General features: G+C 42.7%; 1 protein-coding gene across 4 annotated transcripts in view; it reads left to right on the top strand.

The window, feature by feature from the left end:
- Positions 1-22810, top strand: part of ASPSCR1 (ASPSCR1 tether for SLC2A4, UBX domain containing) — a 50691-nt gene that overhangs the window by 15656 nt on the left and 12225 nt on the right. For 3 of the 4 annotated variants that reach the window (XM_054846112.1, XM_054846110.1, XM_054846111.1), the window contains 6 exons: positions 34-472; positions 7381-7520; positions 9994-10075; positions 10937-11003; positions 11917-11979; positions 12287-12339. In XM_054846112.1, coding sequence (XP_054702087.1) covers positions 34-472; positions 7381-7520; positions 9994-10075; positions 10937-11003; positions 11917-11979; positions 12287-12339 — 844 coding nt within the window. The remainder of the gene's footprint in view (positions 1-33; positions 473-7380; positions 7521-9993; positions 10076-10936; positions 11004-11916; positions 11980-12286; positions 12340-22810) is intronic. The other variant, XM_054846113.1, reaches the window with a different exon arrangement.

The raw sequence follows: 22810 nt of genomic DNA, 5'->3' as shown, positions 1-22810 counted from the left end.
TTTGGTTTCATTCTTTTTGGTGTCGTCTTTAAGAGTTGTCATGAAGAAATGCAGTTCATCTGGTCAGGAGGAAGCTGTGGGTGCCACGGTGCAGTGTGATGAGCTGACAGTGAGGCCAGGCTCTACTGAAGGAGCAGTGGATGTGTCCCTACCTCAAGCAAACACATTCCCAAAGGACTTGGACCACACGGATGTGGCCATGTCTTTAAACAGCTGCACAGACATCCAAGACTCGATTAGAGAATCTCATGCCAGCTTGGACGAGCTGCGGCCTTCCTCAGAGCCCGAGTCTACCCCATTTGTCCCTTTTTTTGGAGATGGACAGCGTCTGGGGGACTCTTCTGTAGCTGCACCATCGCTTGGGTTAGATACGCCATCTTCAAAGCTGCCAACAACTTTTTCCAGCCCTGGAGGCCCTTCTAAGCCAAAGAAGTCTAAGAACAGCCAAGAACTGCAGAAGGAGCAAGAACAGGTAAGGGAAAATTTGTTTGCAATGAGGACTTTTTTATGCTGCCTTGCCTGACACTGAGCTCCTACGAGGAAAAAAGATTTTTCCATATTTTAAGACACTTTTTCCCTCATAATATAGGGTTAGGTGCCTTGGTAACATACAGCTCTTCCAAGAGCTCAGTAAGGAAGTATTGCATTTTGTACAGTTTAGTATAGGAAGTATGAAGGATAGAGATTTAAGAATTTGCTGTCCAGAGGCAAGCAGAGCTTTGAACCTTGAGGTATCCTTGATGAATGGTTCTGATAGAGGCAACAGAACTGCATTAAAAGCACAGTCCAGAAGAGCCTCAATTTCTGTGCCTCAAATTCCATGCAAATTTCATTAACAAATGCTCCGGGTACTTGTCCTTCTCTTAAGTACACAGCAGACAGCAATTTTTTTGCTAAAGATGAGCAGAATTTGGTCAGACTTGTGTTTTATAATACTCTGAAGGTGCTTACTGCTTGTTGTGACTGACTTATCTCCCAGATCACGCAGAAGGTGTAAGCTTGGTAGAGTTTTACATATGGAAAGGGATAACTTTTCTAGCTTGTAGGATTGTCCTAGGAGCAGAAGCGCCTTAAAAGGTTTGTTGCAACTTGATCCTGTGACTTCCAAGATCTGAGAAGATGGTCAGAGTTTCTAACTCTTAGGTTAGAAGGTGTGCTTGGATTTCTTGTCTGAGCATTTCTGTGGAACATGGAACTCCATAGTAAAGCTATTGTAAAAGCAGTATCCCATGCTGGTGGTTGTTAACATCTGCTTCCTCAGAGTTCATTCTGCCTGTGGTCACTCTGACTTAAGAGTTTTAACTCTTTTGGTGACATGTGGTAGAATGTAAGAGGTATAGATCTAGGAAATGAATTTTTCAGCTACGGTTGCGTTTTACTTGCCAAGAGTTCGATATTTGACAAAAACCCAGGTCTGGACCTCTTCTATTCCGTTCAAGTCTAGTCCCATCCCTTCTGTGAGTCTTAATTTTCTTAGTATTGCAGATGAAGCAGAAACTTTCCATCATTTTCCTTCTATTTCTGCTTGCATATAAACGTGTTTTCTGTCTTGCTCTAAAATATCCTGCTTCTTAAATAAAGTCTACCTCTCTCTAACTCTTTTCCCAGACAGACAAATTGCACAGCTATCATCATCGTTGGTGTCTTTGAAGTAAAACTGTATTGGTTAAAATTAAAAATGCTTTAGCCCATGTAGAGGTCCCAGAACTGATGGCTCAAGAGTGCTGTGATGCCATCAGATGATGGCCTTTGAATGATGTTGTGTGCTTTCTGTAGGGCAGCTGTAAGGAATTGAATGCCTTCAGCAAGGTTGGATATGTCTGGCATAGTGTAAAATGAAGTACAGGAGGCATTAAATTCATAACTTACTCCACATTATTGTGCATTGGGAGTTTCACATCCTAGATTCTCTGTGATCAGCTCTTTCCCTTGCCCCTTCACTGCACATATCATCACTAGGGCTGGCTTTAGTGGTCAGAGATCCCCTTCGTTGTTTCCCACCCCTTAGTACCTCCTAGAATTGGAGTTTCGTGTTTATCTCTGGTTCTGATCCAGTCACGGGATTAAACAATGGAAAGCATAAGTAGAAAGAAAGGGTGCCTGATGAGGTTGAAAGGGCACTTGATCCAGGAGGAATTTAGCAAGACTGTATGTATGCTCTCACGTTGATGTAGAGATTCTACCTTGGTTGACGACTTTGTGGTTGCAGTCCATTCTTGATGAGTTTCTGGATTGTATAGTAGCAGAAGCCAGACCCTGGAAGGACTCTGGAGCAGTTATAAATGTAGCAGAAAGAGGCCTTGCCAACCCAGTGGTGAATATTTCAGTATATTAGAAACATGTTTGGGTCCATCTGATCGGTGTTATTTAACCTTTCGGAACAGACCCTGAGCATGGAGAACTGAACAGTAGGCTGGGTGATTTGTCCAGTCTTACGTGTTGCTTGCTTCAATCATACTCTCACCTATGAGGGATTTGGAAAGGAGGAGTTTCAGTTGTGTCTGAAAAGGAAGGAAGAAGTGCAAGGGTTTGTGGTGGTATTCTTCACCACTCCTGTTGTCCACGCTTCTCTGTATGCTGGCTGGAGAGACAGAACTCATTTTATCATTTTGCTGGCTACAGCTTCATGTGAGGTTGTGCTGTTGGGCGCAGAGCTGAACAGCAGTGGCCTAAGGACTCTCGTGATCCGGCATCTTTCTCAGGATTGCAGTCCAGTTCAAACCACTCAGAGGCACTTCTGGAGCCAGCCTCCCTTCCAGTTTGAGAGCAGCTTTGGAAGCAGCTGCAGATTCTGTTGGGGGGGTTCTGCCCTTGTGTTAAACAGCATGTGATTTTTGACTGCTGCTTTCAAGCCCTTTGATCTCTGGTGCTTTTGCTGCTGATTGATTACATTTTGTTCCCTCCTCCATTCCTGCCATCCTCTGCTCTCCTTGCTCTCAGCAGCAACAGCGGAGCAGGGCTAGCCACATGGCATCTGCTTTTTGTCCTTTTTCAGTCCTGAGGAAAAAACCCAAAACAAAACAAATTATTTTTAAACATCAAAGGTCCATTTTTGTAAAAGAATCTTCCCATTAATGCTTTGCCTGTGTGTGGTTTTTGAAGCTGAAGAGAGAGGCTGGATAAAATCTGTGCCGGCGTCCCTTCGTTTCTTGGGCTAAAGATGGTTTACAGACAGCTGCATGCTGACTTTGATGTCAGAACATTAATTATTAGAAGGTAACTTTACACCAGATTCCCCGTGAGATTAGAGCTCCCTGAGGTGGTGGGGAGGAGGTGGATCTCCAGGAAGAGCTTGCTGCTGTGGAAAGCACAATAGCCACTGCTTCACTTAAAATGAAATAGAAGTTTTCCTCAGCTTACCTGCTTACTTAGATCTGGAGTGGTGATTACAGAGTGAACTGTGTTCTTCCTGACACCTGGTTTTATGGCATAGCCCGCCAAGTAGACGCTGCTGTGAATAGATGGCTTCAGCCTACTGGTGAAAAGTGCCTAACGTCTCAACTTTGGTAGTAGAAACGGAGAAGGAAGGTGTCAAACCATAATGCAGCATCTTTGGCTCCTGAAAGGAATCGCTGACAAAAGTATGACGGCAAAATGCACAGCTTGCTTTCCTCCAGAGTTACGTAATGGAAGGAAGAAACTGCCGTGTGGTGGCCATTTGTTATTACAGGAGATTGTAGAAAACCCTAGATGAGTAGTGGGCTGGGAAGCGAGTTGGCATACCTGGTAGCCTCCTTTTTGTAAACCGCTGTGGGAAGGTAGCTTTCAGATTCTGTCTGTGCTTTGGGATTGTTGGTGACACATTAGAGTAAGGCTGTATTGAGAGACGCCTAATTGGATTACCTAAGTGAGCAAATGATAATGGATGAAGAAAGAGGAACAGGATGATGGCTGGACTCTGGGGAAAGAGAGAGTTGGTAGAGCAACAGGAATGGATATCTCCTTCTCTCTGAAGAGTGTTTCCTACATCTATAAGGAGGCAAGGTGTATGGTTGATTCCATGGGGTGTTAAATACATGGCAGAAGAGATATTATGGTATTGTGATGTGGCAGTCTTTGCATCCTCAGTGGCAATGGTGATGTCTTTGGTTGCTAAGCAGTGCTTAGTAGACACGTTGTTGCTGCCTTTCTCTGATCAGACCCTGTTACGCAGTTCTGGAATTGAGTTGCAGAAACTCTGAATCAGACCACCTGAATTGTGTTTCACAAAAACTCACTCATTACAGCTTTCTCCAGAGGTTTCACTCTGTTTGGGGTTAGCTGAAAATTTAATATTAGGGAATTCTTACTCTAATTGTTTATTTTTGCAGTCTGCTTAGACGTACACAGATCTGTTCCTTCTTCTGTACAGAAAAGGATGTTTCTTCATGTTGAGTAGCAGCTAAGTAATGTATCTTCGTTTGGAAGTTAAGATACTCAGTGTTGGCTGGGGAAACAGATAAAATTATAGACTTAGGTGCTGAAAGGTAGCTGTGAGTCTGTGGGGCCAGTGCAGGTGTTCTGCAGAGAATTAAACAGGGACGTCTTGGCTGGATGTAAGTTGGAGGTCAAGAATAGGACATTTGTGTCTGGGAAGTAGTGGATTTTGTATCACAGCAGGTAGGTAGTTCTGGTAGGCTGGGGAATGGCTTTAGAGGGGAAGTTCCTGCCTGCCCATTTGCAGTATCTTGTTGGCAATGGAGACCCATTTGTTTGAATGAAGATGTCTGGAAAGCGACACTTGAATGACAGTTCTAACACAGAGTGGCCTGGAGCAGTGAACACGCAGTGAGGAAGAGAGGTGAACACTTAGGATTGGGATACATGTCTGCGTTCTGCTATCTCATGATTTCTAATGTCTTGGCTGAAGTCTTTAGTCCATGGTTTGGGCAGCGACTGATGTTTTTCCTGTGGAATCCTGCTACTGTTAGGATTAGCTAAAGCGCTTGCTAGAGCCAATACTAAATGGTGAGTTTAGGATTTGCTAATGCAGACACTGGAATTCTCTCCATCGTATCCCAGCACCCTTCATAACATGCCATAGGATATGTCTGCTCAGTCTTTTGGTTTTGGGGTTTTTTTTGGAAGGAGAAGTCTATTTTCAGTACGTGTGTGTTTAGAATGAAATGAAACTTAAGCCTGTTTGAGGAAATCGAAGCATACCTGATTATTGCGGAGGCATGATTAATTCTCCTCTGGCCTCTGACATGGATCTGACCTTATCAGACCATGCGGGCAGCAGTTAGGACCCTTGTGCAACAGGCCCTTTCCCAGAGGGTGGCTCTGCACGCTCAGGATCACCCTGCAGCGCTGGGCATTCCTCCCCTGAGCTGGGAAAGCTGCAATCAGGCTCCTTCACCCGCTGGTTAGAGCTGACCCTGCTCAACTTTCTAAAAGTAGCCAAGGGTCCCACCCACACAACCTCACTCTTTTAATTTCTCAAATTACCCTTTAGTGCCCACAAGCAGAGTGAACATTGCCTTGTAATTTGTGTTGTTGCTTTTGACAATTGAGGGAGACTCCTTCTGTTCCCAAGGGGCCTGTGCCTGGGGGAAGGGAGAAGGGACAGAACAGATGGAGGGAGGACATTTGGGTATTAATTAGGATTGGAAAGAGTATATGAGGGAATAAGGGGAGAAGATATAGGCCTCAGGTTTGTTCATAGAGCCTAAAGCTGTGTTAGGCTGGCAGCTGATTGTAAATAGATGCTGTATTAACGATCAAAGTTTTTGTTCTCGTGGGGCTCTTCAGTCATGGACTGTTTCCCCCCCCGCATCGCCTGTAGCCTGCAGTACACTGTTCTGTTTGTTTTCAAGCTTTGTGGATTTAAACGTTTCTGTGATTTAAGAAGTTTGAATTGTTCAGGAGCCAATAGGTGTAGCTGCCTCTTGTATATTTGACTCTGGTAGTGGTTTACATTCACACACAGACAGCTGCTGCTTTTGGTGTAAGGGACAGTAGCCAGTATCTACCCTTTCCTAAATTGTGAGGGATACGTAATGTCGTTCTCCCTTCAGAAACAGTGAATGCTGTTCGTCTAATAAGGTGTGGGGAGGTGTTGGGGTTTTGGTTTGGGCTTTTGGGGAGGGGTTTGGGGGGTTTTGGTGTTGGTTTTTTGTTTGGTGGTGGTGGTGTTGGGTGGGGGTTTTTTGTTTGTTTGGGGTGTTTTTTGGTTTGTGGTGTGGTTGGTGTTTTGTGGGTGTGTTTTTGGTTTTTTTTTTGTTTTTTTTTTTAAAATAACTGCAACCACAGTTACAGGCCAGGGCACAACTGTGCTGAAAGGTTTGCCATCGTGATATCCAGCTCCCAGTTCTGGGCTCTGGAGGCAGGGGGAGCAGAGCAGCCAGGCTGCCTGTGCCCTGCTGTGCAGGTGAGAGGGGTATCTTGGCTGTTCGAGGTCTGTGTGCTGCTTGAATGGCCTATCCTCCGCAGCTGTGGTGTAGGGAAAGTTGCCAATAAATGTATTAAGTACCTTTATTGCAGCTAATGCATGCAGTGAACTGCTCCCCTCGCATCTGTCTGCTTTGCCTGCAACAAAGGCTGATTTCAGTCCTAAGTACTTGATAAATGCAAACCAAAAGGGTTTTCACTGTCTGAGGGAGCTGTCTGCACACCAGAAGCCAGGTTAAAAATTTGAAATGTGTACAGTGCAACCCTGCTGTGGCTCAGTTTAGAGAAAAAACTACTTTACCAAAACAAAGGATTGCTCTCTAGAGTAAGAAGAAATGGAGTGAGCCCTGTTGGTTCTGTGGCAAGAGAATGTGAAGCGAAGAGAACAGAAGATACGATGTGAGCCAGGAGCACGTGGCAGATGAAAAACTTAAAAGGGCAGTTTATAGTCTGTAGTATGAAGAATAACATCTGTGTAAGTTGTATGCTGCCTGTAGAATGGTAAGGAGGTGGTTACATGCTGAGAGAGGTTTGGAATAGAGCAGAGAGGTAGGTTATGGTTTTGGGATGGGAGTAATTTCTGAGTACTTGTAACACGCTTGTAACTAGCTAGAAGCATGGTTCAGCTGCAAAATACCAGTGTAAGTGAAGAGATTCCACAGACACCCCCTGGAAAGGAATCATCTCTCCTTATGTTAGATGACTGCTGACGTTACTACCCTGGCCTTCCTATACTGATAGCAGAAAGCAGCTAACTGCTTGGGTGTGACTTATCTGACAATATAGATTCCTACTGCTTGTTGGGAGGAGTTCTGCCCCAAGCTCTACCAACTGTAAAAAATAACAACACTGACAACCTCTATGTCATTAGTCTGATCTTAGTGACACGAATTCCACACTAGTGATTGTATTTCATTTTGCAAATACTGTCCTTTTACTTTTTTCAGGAACCTTATAGCATAAGCAAAGCAATGCATTTAAGACTAATCGAAACTCATTTTTATTCTGTAGCTTCTAGAGCGAGAGCCACTTGTATGTCACCTAGACTTACTAGAACCACTTCCTGCTGGCCCAGAAGAACTTCCTGATGAGTTTTTTGAAGTCACAGTGGATGATGTACGGAAACGTTTGGCACAGCTGCAGAGCGAGAGGCAAGTTCCCTTTCTGCTGGCGACTGAGATTGCTTCATATCCTTTTGTTGGGCAAAGTGACACTATGCACCTATAGCTGGCTGTGATCTCTGGGTAAAGGGTTGTAGATAAGTTACTGGGTGTAGAATTGATGAATTAATGATCAGCACTGGGAATCTCTAACCTTTATGCCATTTGAGTTCAAGTGCTATGTTGTGTTTCTGTGACAGAACCTATGTTTTTGTGCGAATCGGTTGAGCATTTGTGCATGGGATAATGGTTTCACGTGGATGTTGAAAATTTCATCAGGAAGTGTCTGTGATGCCTATGTGGTGATAAGTTTATCTGAGAACCTTAAGCTAATCAGGGATAGACCCTCACTGAGAAGGGATTAAGAGAAAGATTCCTTCCCCTGTTCTGCATTTCAGGGAGTTACTCAAAGCCACTTAACAGCCCACCTCTTCTTCTTTCTTTCCTTCTCCCTTCTGAAAGAGAAGCTACTGCCTTTGTAATTAGATGTGCTTTTATTTGCTAGCGGCCCAAAGCAGTGGTGAACTGCTATCTGTTTTGATCTGACTTCATGTTAACTATTAGGGATTAAATGGATGGAATTTATAACTTATGATGGACAAATAAATATATGAACACAAAGATCCAGCTTCATAAGAATAACTCCTGTTGACTTCAGTAGTTGCTAGTAGCATGTTTAGCCAGTAAGAAATGCCTTGTATTTTAAGTGACAGAATTAACCTTTTATTAGACCCCATCAGAAAAGAACAACTTTGAGACATTACCCAAATGGAAATAAAGCACAAACGTAGCCACAAATCAAGACGTGAGAATGTTTGGAACACATTCCAAAGAAGGGGAACAAGTATAGGAAGCTGGACTAACCATGCATCTCACTGTTCAAGTAGCTTGCTGTCAAATATTCATGATTTTACTGTACTCTTATTCCAGTGCTGAACGAAAAACTCAGATTAAGATAAACGAGCCTCCCTGTCACAATATTTTGCTGTCTATACGTTCCTTAAAGAAATTAATTTCATGAATGTATTTAGTTTCAGGTGGATCATAACATTGCTTTAAACGTTACAAGCATTCTCTGAGACTGTGGGACAGCCTGCTTTACACTGTAACCAGGTCTGAGTTGAAGTTTTTACTTAGAGATGATTTTTTTCCCCACAGGCCGCTGAAATCCACATGAGTACACAGATTGGCCTGAAAATTGTTCTGCTGCTTGTGGGTCTGGAGCATTTAGTGGTACAAATGTAGGATCATTTGGTTGGGGGTTACTGGAATACAACCCCCTCAAAAAAAGCCCTAATTTCCAAATTTGCAGATGCTTGTAATCCCATTTTCCCTCACAGCCATGGATAGAAATAAAGGCAAGTTACACATGAAACTGATACCAGTTGGCTTCTGATCTCAGCTGGTGAATCTTAACAAAAACTAGCTGCATACAATGCAATATGCTATATGCAATTAGAATTTGATTCTGACTTCATGAAGAGCTGAGAATTGGTACGAATCAGCAATTGGTCACAAAGAAGGAAAGGAGCAGGTTAGTTTCATGTTTGCTTTTCAGATTGTGAGTTGGCACTGTCAGAGCATCTTGGAATGTGGTGTACCAGCAGGTAGTTCTAGGTGCAGTTGGTGTAAGCCTGTAGCTGTTTTGCTGAGCAGCTGTTCCTGGGATACCTTGATGATTCTTAAAAATAAAAAGAGGTCCTTCAAACTGTATAGGTGTAAGAGATTAACTTGCAAATAGTTGTGCAGAATTATATGATCAAATGTTTTGCCAAAATCTAGCCTAGTAAATTGGTTATTCAGAGTTAAGTGCAAATAAGGAAAAGGGACTAAAACTGAGCATGGGATCTGTTGGATCTAAGCTTATTTCTTTATCTATAGCAAAAATATATATAATTGGTTTCTTGAATTTATTGTTTCATTGTAGATACAGGTAGGGTTTTTTTGCACCCACTACTCCTTTTAAAACACCAGTCTACAATGCCAGGTCTTGAATGATCTGAAACTTCTCATTTTTGTTTTGTTTCCATGTTGCTAATTAATACCCATTAATTTCTTGTGCCAGCATTGGTTTTCAGCTTCAGTAGCTCTTCTCCCTCCCTGGAGTAATCACGTCCAACTTTAGTCTGTTTTGTTGGATTAATAAGTCCATCTCTTCTTGAGTAGTCTAAGCAAACATTCCCCTGCTCTTCTTAGTATATTTTCTGGTGTCTGCTGTAGTGAACTTATTTTTAAACTTGTACAAGAAAAGTAATTTTATACAGTGTTGTGGCTGATGCTCAATAGTTCCATATATGAGATTTTGGGGTAAGAACCGGAGGAAGTGGGAAAAATGCTGTGAGGGATACATGGAACAGTTGAGCAGTTCTCATCAGCTGTGCTCGAACCTTTCGCTTTCTTAATAAAATAAAAATGCATCTTAAAATTACAGAAGTGACAGCTTGCCTTCTTCCCCTGTATCTAGGAAACGCCTGGAAGAAGCTCCACTGATGACAAAGTCTTTGAGGGAGACTCAGCTGAAGGAAAAGTTAGAGCGTTACCCAAAGGTAGCCTTTGTTCTTTTTCCAGTCCCTCTGGCTAGTCCAGACTTAGGGGTTGAGTAACTGTGGGATTCAATTGTGATGAACAGGATCTTGAGCTGCTTACAGGAAGACTTTTCAAATTATTGTTCCTGTTAATTGTTTGTGGGACTTGCCTAACAGTTGTACCATGTAAAATCAGCTGGCCTGTAATGATATGGTTGAGAGGCAGGCAATATAGCTCCTTTTATTTGGTTCCAGATGTTTGAAAACCCTTATGTTGTGCACACATCAGTCTGTATGACTGAGCTTTCCTATCTGCCTCTCCTCTGTAGACTCATACATTTTGATAGTATCACATTATAAGTTAAACGGTAAGATGTTACAGATTGGAGATATCTTACTCTGTAAATATGATCCTAATGCAGTTTTTGTCTTTGGTGATTTATTGAAAAAAAAATTTAAAAACAAAAATTAAGTTCCCAAGTTAAGTGCTTTCTGACCAATGCTGGAAATAGAATGGTACGAGTTATTTCAGATGTATGGCAGGATTCAAGATACTGATACACTGTCTGTACCTGTCCATTGGTGACTTTCTACTTTGTGCACAGCGAGCTCCTGCTCTGGATACCTGCTACTGCATTGTACATCATACTGTTTCTATAGATCAGCTCTTTTACAGGCTTTGAAAGCCAGACAGTCCATGTTCTCTCAGGAGCTGCACAGTAATTGTTAGCCAGTATGCTATTCTACCCCTGTAAATATCTCCAATCTCCTCATTTAAAAAAAAACCAAAACCAAAACACTTGCTCACAAATTCTAAGTTCAGGACAGGTGTTACAGAACAACCATAAACAGTTGACCTAATGTGTTTTACCTCTAACTTAGGTGGTGTTGAGAGTCCATTTCCCAGACCGTCACGTTCTGCAGGGGTTCTTCCGTCCTAGCGAAACTGGTAAGAGCAGTCTCCACTCCAGTCTGTGTAGCTGCAGCTAACCTCTCTCATCATTGATTAGTTACATGGCAAAAGAAGAGTAGCTCTGGACGGACCTTTCTGCTGCCCAGGGAAGTAATACTGCTCTGAAAAAGTAGCAGTAGCTAGTTATACTGTCCTTATAGGGTCCCTGAACTGGATGAGAAAAGGATCTGGAGTAATTAACTTAATTAAGGGGAGTTTATTTCCAAGACTACTTGATGGCAAAATATTTGTGCTCAGGAAAGTGTCCCACTTGTTATCCCATTGTTTGTGTCCAAATGGTATGTTACTGAGATGAGTTTGGACACTTCCTCTGTGTTAAAGCTTAAAAAGTTTTGGGGAAAAAACAACACTCCCACCCCCTCAATCCAAAATAAAACAAAAAAAAAAAAGCAAGAAGAAAAAGCTTTACCTACTGTGATAAGAATAACAGGGGATGAACCTTTCTGCCTCCGTCAGTTCACAAAAGGCGGTCAGACCGTCCACCAAGCAGCTCTTAGAGTTGTTAATTGAGATCCTCTTATTCTCAGCTGTGAGTGATGGTTGCCCACACAATTTTTTGGATAGTTTTGTATGGAACAAGAACTAATAACTTGTTACCAGAGTCTCACTTGGCTGGTCTCTGCAAATCTTGCAGCTGCTACTGCATTTCCTAGGAAGACCTTCCCTGGCATCCTTAGATTTTTCTGCGGGACCAGCATGTCTGAGTGGTGGTGGTTTGCCCCCCCCCCCCCCCCCCCCAAGATACTTGTAATAGTAACAGTTTTCTTTTGAGGAAAAGGCAATCTAAAGACATTGTAGAGGGCAGTTCTGCTGGTATAGATTAGCCTTTTTGCCCAGCATCTGAAGACACAAATGTAATTCAGCAAACCTTTCTCTCCTTTTTTCACAGTTGGCATTTTGAGAGACTTTGTAAGAAGCCACCTTGCAGATGCAGACTTGCCATTTTACTTGTGTGAGTGTGCAGTTGGTGATACTTGGCATTACTTTACAAAGCCTATTTCTAGCTGTGGTGCATATGGGATCTTGTGATGCCAAGAGGTATGGCCTGGGGAGGAATTCCTTCCCTAAATACAGCCTCAGAGTGTAAAGAAGGTGTAACCTGCTCACTTAGCCACATTATGCTTCTGCCTAGTAAGAAGCCTGTGTGGGCAGTGTGAATGTGTCACTCCTTTAAAGAGCAGTAGTCCCTCCCATACCTGCTGTATTTATTGTTTTGGTTGCTAGGTGGTCCTGTTTTATAACTTGTTTTTTAACTTCAGTTATTGCACCTCCCAGAATCATCTTGAACGATGAAAGTTTGACGCTCTTTGAGGTAAGGACTCACATGTGTGCTCTGTGATTCTCTCTGACTTGCTGCTCCCCTTCACCCCGCCATATACTTTAGTTACTTTTAAAAGAAGCTGTGTAATGTTGTGATCCCTGTAGGCTTCTGCTTAGCCAAGACTAATGGAACCAGGTGTTCTGGAGCACAAGCTCCTCACCAGAAGAGGTCCACCTTGTGCAACAATATGCACTGGCACATTATGGCAGGGTTGGGGGGTTCGCATTGTTGCATAAATATGCTCAGTGCCTTATGGAGTCTGAACCGTATTTAACCTTGAAACATTATTACAGGAGCTGAGCTAATGTGCGTTTGCTGTATCTGTAGTTGGACTAGTATAGTAGGAGATGATGCGAGACTGGATTTGGATAGGTAACTTTGCAATTTCTACAGCAGGAGCTAGAGGACATATTAGATGAAAATCTGACCTTTTTGATAATCATTATGTGAGAATTTATTTCAAGCCAGCTTGTACATTGAGGGATATGTACTCTCTATGTGCAACTTTTCTCGAAGGCTGAAATTTAGTTTTTTCAAATCCAGATTCCTGGAGGTTTTTTGCAAATGTCACGTAAAGTGGTCTTGAAGCCTCTGGCCTGAGACTCTTGGCTTGTGTGAGTCACACACATGTTAAGAGACTGATGAGTGATTTTGCCAGTGACTTTGCCCCAGACTCACCCTGTTTAAAATGTGCTGTCATTCAGAACTTCATGGACGTTTGTAGAGTGAGGCACTGAAGATCACTTGGAGGGTAAAGGGTCAAGCAGACTGCAGTGAGAGTTTTTACTTGATGCCCCGGAGGGAGCAGAAGGGGTGGAGCAGGGAGAGGGATAGAGAAAGGGACTTTTCAGGCAACATGGTGAATTAGGTAGGGATTAGCATGCCTCTGAAGTTGTTTGTAATGGAGCTTTCCAAATTCCACAACTTCCTGACCAGGCCATGTGGAAGACATACATGTGCAGCTGCTTTTAGACTATTCAGTGTTCAGGGTAGTGAAGTGTGGATCTCTGTGTTCACAGTGGGAAGCCTCTCCCCTTCCTAATACCCTGTTAAGAATTCTTGCTGAAATTTGAAGTTTTGGGAGTGGTTTTGTTGATGTTGGAGTTCCTTGTATTGTCACCGTGCCTGTGACAGGTTTAGCTTCCCAGGGAGTCTGGAGCCTCTCGGGGATCACAGCCCTGTCTGGTTCTGTGGTTCAGGAATTGCTGTGCAGTAGCTCTTGGCCTCTACCCAGCTTCACAGCCTGAGGACTGCTCTGTTTCTGTCAGCCTTCCGACTCTCTGTTTGACCATGGCCTCTGTTCGAACGCGCAGTGTGCATGACTGTGCTCCCGCCAATAGGAATGGGACAGTGTATGTGTTGGTAAGACATAATGTCAGCTTGGGTGGGGAGAGCAATGATTTTTTAAAAATTTTTTTTCCAAAGCCATTTTGTGTATTTTAATTAATAATGAAAATATCAGTGGAAAGTGCTTTGTGTCTTTGAGCCAGGAGATTTTGCCATTCAGGCATGAGGGCAGTTCTCCCAGCTTCCTCTGACTTGTGCCATCTCACCCACATCTGCCACCCAAAACACTGTCGCAACGCACATGTGGTAACCATGATGGGAAATGCAAAGGACAAATCTTGTCTTCAGATTTCTGAGAAGTCCCACGAAGGGGAAACTGGCTATGGTTGCATTGCTAATGATATATCTGGAAAACATTCAGAGGAACAGCAGATAATAAAAACCGTTCTGCACTTGTTAGCAGTTCTGAGGCAAGGGAAGCAGCCGTAGAGCTGTGACTAGTACAGACTGGTCTGACATGGCACATGCACACTACTCTGCCTTTCTGTCTTTTTTTTTCCCCTTTTTTTTGGTCCTAAGCTGTCATGTCACATCCCTTACCTAGAGTTCCTTTACACACGTTTCCTAACGTGCTTTTTGGAAAGCTTTTTTCATCATCCAAACTATGATCTCTCTGCAGCTCTCATCAACAGAGGTCTCCTGCATAAAATAGGTGTGTTTCTGTCTTTTTCAATGATTTGCCTGAGATGTGTCCCCAGATTTCCTGCCTCAGCCTTCAGACTTGTGTCCCTACAAAATGTATTGCTTTCTTTTCAGTGTCTCCCCTGCCCCATATGCCACATTTTCCTCTAGAATTTCATGGACTTCAAGTTTTAGCACTATTTACTTTTCCTTTAAGATAGGCTTTGTTGTTGTTTTAAGTGCATCCGAGATGCTGAAGACTCAAAATCTGCTTCTGTAATGAACCTGTTCATTTTCTATTGGATGTTTTGTTGCCTCTTCGAATTCGAGGTACTTACCTTTCTGACGCTGCTTTCTTCCATTGTTTTGTGTCACTGTTGGAAAATAACCTGTCTGCTCATGTGCCTGTCCTTACCACCTTGAAATCTCCTGTGACCATTCTCTTCCTCTTTTTTAGTTAGCATCTAAGACCTTTGCATACAATGCTCATTCCACAAAGGAGGTTTCTCTGCCGTTTCAGTAAACTTGAATGCAGCACCCTCTGTGCTGACCTATATCTGCCTCCTATTCATCCAGACTCTGCTGTCTCTGGGCTCCGTTGTTAGCTTTGGTCTGTCTTCTAAATAAAGTTCAAAGTCTTGTGCTTACCTATATTTACCCCTTGCCACTCCCCCACAATACTGTTCTTTTATTTTCTCTTTTTCAGCATATATCTAATGTTTCTCTGGATTCTTCTGAAACAGAACCTGTAATTATTTCTGTGGTGGTTCACTGAACATCTCCCTGTCTTTGAATCAGAAACTTTATGACAGGAATTTTGTTTAATTTGCTGTGTTAAAGCCTTTGTTCCGTACCTGGCACCGTTACTGTGCTTGTTACACGTGTGGCAATTTCCCAGTTTCCTAGTTGTGACATTTACTGTGGAATTTATTCCTTGCAGCAGCTCCCCGAAACATAAAAATGTGTTAAATTAGTGCTCTGTAAAGACTTTGAGGTGCCTTGCAGCCCAGTCGTTCAGACTTCTTTAGAAATCACAACTTGATGAAGAATCTGGTCAATTTTAGTGTCAAGCATCTTCAAGTTGTGGTGGCTTCCCTGAGACTGAAGTGCTTGCTGTGTCACTTGGCAAAGGTGCAAAGCCTTGACATTAGTACAGAACTGTGACTGTTCAAGATATGGTGCTCAAAAACTGAAAATTCTTCTGCAAATTGACTGTTTTAAGGAGTGATTTTTTGTATTTCTCACTTCCTCTGTGTCAACACAAAAGCAGAATAACATCCAATTAAGGTAAAGGTTGGCATATCCAAAGTTGATTTAAGAAATTATTTTTTTCATGCAACATGTAATCACAGTGTAGTCTAGTTAAACTGTAATTAGAAAGAGGTTGTGTTGAAAATTTGGGCATAATTAAAGAAAAATGGATTATTTTTTTTTAAGCATAATCTAAGTATACAGAATCATTACAATTATTTGCAAAAAGTGGAAAGCAAGTAAAATCTCATGCTGAAATATTTTTTAGGGATTGTAACATGACATGCGATTATTAGCACCTTACTTGACAGTTGCATGACATGGCATTTTCTTCTTAACTAGCTGGCTCAGTGTAGGTAAATGCAGCGATGCATGTGCAGGGAAAAATAATTTGACCTTCATATACATCTCGGTGAGCTCTTGGGTTGATTTTTACTGCTCTGGAGCAAAGTCTTAAGGTGATAAAATCATCAACTCATTACTGCATAGTAGTCAAAACTGAAATGGCCTTCCCAAAAGGAATACCTGAAGTATTCAAAATGAAATAGATAACAAAATAAAGAACATTGCTGTGTCATTGTATGAAACTAGGGTTTGCTCGCATCTTGAATAATGTGTGCAGATCTCATCTCTCATCTTAAAAAGGAACTGGTAAAGGTGCAGAGAAGGGGAATGAGGATCACCAGAGGTCCAGAATGGCTCCCGTGTAAAGAAAGACGAAGTAGGCTAGGACTTGTCAGTCTCCAGCTGATAATATCAGTGGAATTTGTTAGATTTTCTTTTGCTATGTGACATCCTGTGCAGCATTTCACATCTGTGAAAAAAAGATGCAAAGTATAAGCAACTCGTTCATGAGATGGTGTGTTCTTCTACACAGTGCAAGTGATGATGTGAAACATACAGGTAATGGAAAATGAGTATGTGAAACAATAATGGCACTGCAAACTCCTAACCAGGTGTCCTGTAGAAGCTTTTTTGTGTGTATTAATTTTTATTCTTTCTTGAGACATTTCTGCTGAAAAGCCTTAGGTGGATGTTTGTTGTTTTAAAGGAACTTTATCTGAGTGATTTAGACAGCAGATGCATAGCTGCTGGTTACAGCTGAGTCAGCTGAGGACTGCTGCCCCAGTTATTGTCACATCTGCCACCTGGGCTGCTATGTCTTTCATTCTACATGAGTCAGATAAATATAAAAGTTTAAATAACAGACATTTACAGGCTCAGATCTCTTGACTGAAGTGGATTACAGTCTCATAACATGCAAATCCAAGTGGTTTTTAGTATCTTGCAATGGGTGGTAGCGATGGGCTGAAGTCAGTAACCTTTTCAGGGGTATGGTTTTAGCTGGAGGAGGATGTGTGTCCGCAACATCATGAAAGTAAAGGTTTTGCTCATGTATGTCGCTCACACTCTACGAGAGTTTGCTGGTGTGGTTATGCCAATGGACCCAAGCAAACTTTTTCTCCAGGAGACCTTGCTAAAGTTAATGGTGAGTGTAAAGAACTCAGGAGTTTTGTATTTTTTCTCTTCTGCAGTCGACTATGTAAACTTTGTGAAGTTTATATACTCATGGGCTTGTCCCTATAGCCCAGCTGGTGCAGAAACCTCAGATGATTGGAAATGTGTATGCAGCTATAGATGTTTAACTTTCTAGATTTTTTCACCATATGTATTCAGTGTGGCATTTCAAAATGGTATTGTTTTCAAAAGTTTATCCCCGGAATTAGGAAAGCCCATCCAGTTCATCACAGCTGACTTGCAAAAATGAGTTGCTGGTGAAAGGAGCAGGCCAGAGCATATTCGTGATCAAGTATTTTTTTTAAAAATTAATTTTTTTTCTAAAAAATTATATTCCGGGAGGCTTTAGCCTTGACTACAAGGTCCCAGGGCATTGGAAATGAGTGCGTGATTTGACCCAAATGCTTGAGGCTAGCAACACTACTCTAAGGAGGTGAGCAAAGTAGAGGTTTAGCAATAAGGGAAGACATGTGTCACTGGATTGGCAAGAAACAGCAGGGGAGTTGACTTGATTGAGGAGCAAAGAAATTCATAGATGTTCAGGGTGAGAAGGGAGAAGGCTGCAATGGGCTAAGGCGACTTGGAAGGAGGGAGCAGAAAGAAATATGTGCCTGGATGGGGTTGGGTTCCACTGTTTATTTGGAGTTTTAGGTTTTGGGGCAGTGGCTTTTGTGCTGCCAGGAACGTGTGCTGGGGAAAGGGCATACGAGCATTAAAGCCTGGAAGTTGTTTGGTGCAGCTGGGTGTAAAATGGCCATTATGTAAAATGGGTTTGCAGATTGGAGGAGCTGTGTTTAATGCCAGTAGCCACGTAGCCAGTGTCCCTTGCCTGGTGCCCTTCAGCCCTTTCAGGTCATGGTCTGTTATGGCAGGAATGATTCTGTGTGTTTATAAACATTTTATTTGGATGAAGCATCAAACAGGAAAAAACAATTCCTGCCGAGAATTTGTCATACCATTCTGGTTACCCGTACTGCTTGTCAGAGACCACAGTGCTCTGACTTATTAGGATGGTGCCTTACCCCAATTTAGGTCAGCTGGGTGAAGCTTTGCTCCCCATTACCAGCGTAAATCCTTTTTCATCTTTAACTTTCGCCTTGAGTCGGTGAGGGCTCCATGCCGTAATGTCTTCTGCTTGGACAGGCTTTCCCTTCTGCTGCTGCAGGTCTGAGTGCTTGGCAGGGGCTGAAGGAGGCTTTCTTCTCTGGGAAGAAACGGGTGCGGAAGTTGCTCTGGCTTTCATGTCTCTGGCAACTGTGTTATTGTTGGATGCTGTTTTTATAGGCGGCTGTTGCTAATCGGGCTGCTTTGCCTCAGCCTCAGTGCTCCAGTAAAAATGACACTGGCCCAGACCAGAAGCAAGAGAGGTGATGTTTCTGGTGTTGGGCCAGGTGGGGCAGCGCTAGGGACAGGACTTGCTCACCGCTTCTCATTTGCTCTCTAGTATTGCCTTCCAAACCCTGAAATCTGCAGTCTGGGAAGAAGTTTGTGCGGGTCAGTATCCACACTTACTGCAGGGCTGTGGTGCCTGGTCCTGCGCTGGATGGGGTTAGGCTCTGGGGGGGGTGTTAGGTGAAGACTTTTACCTTTTCAGGCATCACATGGTCTGTGGAAGGGCAATGTTTTGTCAGAGCTCCCCTTCTGTTCCCATTATCTGGAAGGAAAGAGATGAAAAGGCAGAACTGCTCCGTAAAGATAGAAGGCATGTGGTTAAGGTATTTTGTAAAGTGTGTGGCTGTTGGGCTGGGGAAGGAAGAGCTTTTATGCTAAGGTGACCTTGCAGTACTCAGCATCTCTGTAGTATGAGAGATTTTTCTGGAATAATGCTGTATTTTGGTATGTGGGATGCATATGTGAATGAAGTGCTGTGGAGCATGCAGCTCTTCCTGACATAGTAGGGAAAAGGGAATGCAGGTAAAGGAACAGCTGATTTCTCAAGTGGGTTTTTTTTGGTTTGTAGGAGTTGAGTTTTTTTGAGGATGCATGAAAGTTTGAGGAGTGAGGTTGTCTTTAGCAGTAGTACAGCTCTTTAAGGTTGTCAGGTTGTATCATGAAAACACCAAAGTTCACAGCTTTTGCTCCGGGTGCTCTGGGTCAGTAGTGTTAGCAATAGCCTGCTGGAATGCTTTGCACCTGATGTGGTTTCCTTGCAAAGATGCTTGCACATAACCTGACACTGGATTTTAATGGGATACTTGTTAGATGACTGCTTCTGTTCAAAACAGGCCTTCCAAAACAGGTACTACCATGTTGTATCTAGCCATTCTGGCTGTTTTCAACATTCAACTTTCATATTATCAGGCTGTTCACTCTTGCATACGCATCTTACCTGAGCAGAGGATAACATGCCAAAATAGAGGTAGACTGTAGGTGCTTCATAGAACACCTCTTTATTAATTTCAGGAATAAAGTGACTTTCAGAGGAATCATAAGGAAGATTGCACTGAAAGCTATCTCAGTGATAACTGTGAGCTATAACTGAAATTGTATGAGCCTTAGAATTCCTAACTTTCAAACATGAGATTTTGTCTAAAAGTACCCTGTTGCACAAATGCTTTTCCATTTATTTTTTTATGTGATTTATTCTCCTTTTGCTCTCAGGGACTTCTTAGATTCTTGTTCTTCAAATATGATGCTTAAACTCTTGAGAAACAGAAAGTGAGAAGAAGTTAAGAAAGCCAAAGAGTAAAGGAATAGAGGTTGGCTTATGGCTTCTGCAGAATGCATTCTTGGTTTTCTAGGTTGCCTCCTGTCTTCTCAAAATACATGACACTGTCATGTCTAAATGTAAGTGGACTGTTAAGTAGGACTGTGGCAGAGAAACATCTATTTACTTATTCCCTTCAGTTTAGTCATAGGCTACTTAATTGCCTTCTGTTTTCTCCTTTTCTTTGAGAAATGCCTTGGTACATAGGGAATCCTAGCATCCTCCTCCAAGGATATGGGAATTCTGTTGATGAACTTCAAAAGGATTTTCTAGAAACGTACGGTCTTTGCTGAGACTGTCAGAGACAGAGCCTGCTTGAGTCCAAGCACAGAGTGTTCTGAACATTGACCACTGCCAGCCTCGATGTTTTAGGAACTTATTGTCATGGAGACCACATGATTTCTGATGGTATCACAACCCCACCCTCTGCTAGGGTAGAGGATAGAGTTGCTTCTTCTATGATATGACTGGGAGTTGGTTGGTTGGGACTGCTTGTCCAATGTCAGACATGAATCATGGAGTTGCACTTAGCTTCTCCAGGTCTTAGGTTAGCAGGAGGTTATCCTCCATTCCATAGACTGCCTTGGTGCTGGCTGGAAGTAGAAGATGGTTTCTGGGGCAGTAATGTGAGCACATTTGAGCATTCAGATATTTATAAAGGACTGAAATTTGTGCTGAAGCCAATAACAGGAGTCACTGCAGATGGTGGAGTACCATATTATCAACACTTCTGCTCTCTCTCCACCCTCTCGCTCCATTCAAGCTGATAAGATTGGAACCACATTCATTAAATCTGATTGCTTACAATGGAGGGAGAACTTTTACGCTACAAGCAAAACCAGGAAGAAAGACAAATATTGTCAACTTGTTTGCCAAGATACTTGGGCTGAAAGAACTGTCTGAAGTGAATTCTCCCAAAATATGTGTGTATTTACAGTATAGTGAGCACACAGATTGGCAGCAATGTGGAGTTTTTGGAACCCATAAAGACTTCAAGGCATTGCTTTGATTTTTTGTTATTGCTGTTTTTGCTGGCTGCCTTATCCTCGTGTCCCTTGAAGTGTTTTATAATGTTGTGCTCTCCAGAACTGATCAACTGCAGGCTTCCCTGATGTAGCACTTGGCTTTGGGTTCCTTATAGCTCTAGTTGCTTGTCCATGTTTTTCTAGGCTAGCTGAGCTTTTCAGAGTTGCTTCTTCCCTTCTTTCTCCTCCCAGAAACAGGCACTTGTGCCTATCTGGGGTGCATTAGTGGAAAAAATCATCGATTGCTGAGTTAATACTAGGAAAGAGTTAGCAGAAGGTAAGAATACCAGCCACTGGAAAAGTCAAGGCAGCAAAGAGGGCAGGAGGCCATCGTCTGTCTTCAGAGGAGCTCAAGGAATCCACAGGCTTCTACATAAATATTTAGATCTTCTAATCAGATCTTAGAGTGCAGTGAGTGTTTCCTCTGGCGTGTACCATGGGGCAGAAATCCAGAGGAGCTGTTTGTTCCTTTCTTTGCCTTTGGTTCTGTTTCCATATCCTATTTGTTAATGCCAGTTTGGGCAATACATCTGGCATGCTTGTTCAGTGAAGCCGACTACGAATTGAGCAGTGTGAAGCCTTCTCTGCTTTTGGCAAGAGTCTGAATGCAATTTCAGAAAAAATTACTTCATCAGAGTCGGTCTGTCGGAGGTATTTCCAGTGGCAAGCCTTGTGGTTATTCCACTCACTAGCAAAGAAAATTGTAATTAATAGTGAAATTCATCCAGCCCAGAGGATGGCGTTCACCTTCCTGTATGAAGTCTTAGCCCTTGACTTACCCATTCAGGATTTTCTCATTTGACTAGATTTTGGTAGCAGTCTTGCATGCAGTTTGTCTTGTGAGGTCTGTTAACCATGCTTGCCAAGGCTGTCCATACTTGCTTTTTATGCTGACTCCGAGTAAGGTTAGGCACTACAGTGCAGGTGAGGGCCTCCCTGTACGACTGAGTTAAGGGTGGAAATTCCGCCAGAAACGTTCTCTCTTGTACTGTCAATGTCGGAGGCCAGATCTTTCTGATCTCGGCTCAAGGGCTCTTTATACCTGGATTCCTTCTTAAGTAGCCTTCTCAAAATAGTGCTTTCAAATCTTATCTTTGCCTTATGAATTTTAAAGGTCCCCTGCTCTAGCTGGATCAGACCTCTTCCATATTGGCTGCAGAATATCCATCATCTTTGGCAGTTGCAGTCCACATTGAGCAGCTTTGTTCTCAGGTTATAAACACGAACCACTTAAGGCAGTTTGCCCCTTTCACCATGCCTGTAGTGTTTATTTCTGTTTCAGCGATGCTTTGCAGTCTTGCTGGAGAAGCTTTTGATCCACCGGCTTTCCGGTTGAATTTTCCAAGAGCTAGTTTATGTGTTTGGGGTGTGTGTACTATGCAGTATTTCATGTTGGTAGCTTGGGTTTCTCCTTCCATGCGCGTGTTCCTTTGAAGTGCTTATTTTCTTATTCATCTTTTAACATCAAACTAACAGCAGACCTGTGGCACTCTAATCTTTTCAGATCATGTAACGGAAAGAATGCTTCTTATTCTGGCAGCTGCAAGTTCCCCTTAGACAGCAGTCTCTGCCTGGTCTGAAAGCATCACTCTGTCAGTGAACAGAATATTTGCATGGTAATAACGTACGTATTTTGCAATACTCTGTTCTGGGATTTTTTGAATGTGTATGTCTGGAGAGAGCTAGTGAAGGCGGAAGTATTGAGACGTTATTTGGGGAGAGTTCTGCCTGAAGTCTTTTCTTTGCTCTAGAGAACAAGCTACAAAAACACGCAGTAAAAGAAAGCAGAAATGTTTCTCTTGTGTATTGCAACTGGATTCAGAGGGGAATTTTGTTCTAGTGTAGATTTTTTATCTAGTGTATTTTTATCATGGAATGCAAGATGCAGTAGCCCCAATCACTCTACGGCCAGGATGCCCTGCTCTCATAAACCATGCTCACCACTGTGGTGTCTGTGTAACTGCACTCTGCCTGTCTGAAATAAAACTTTGAG

Source organism: Grus americana, chromosome 18, assembly GCF_028858705.1.
Source record: "Grus americana isolate bGruAme1 chromosome 18, bGruAme1.mat, whole genome shotgun sequence".
Lineage (NCBI taxonomy): Eukaryota > Metazoa > Chordata > Aves > Gruiformes > Gruidae > Grus > Grus americana.
Note: the sequence above shows the minus strand (reverse complement) of the source record. Positions and strands in the feature narration are given on the sequence as shown.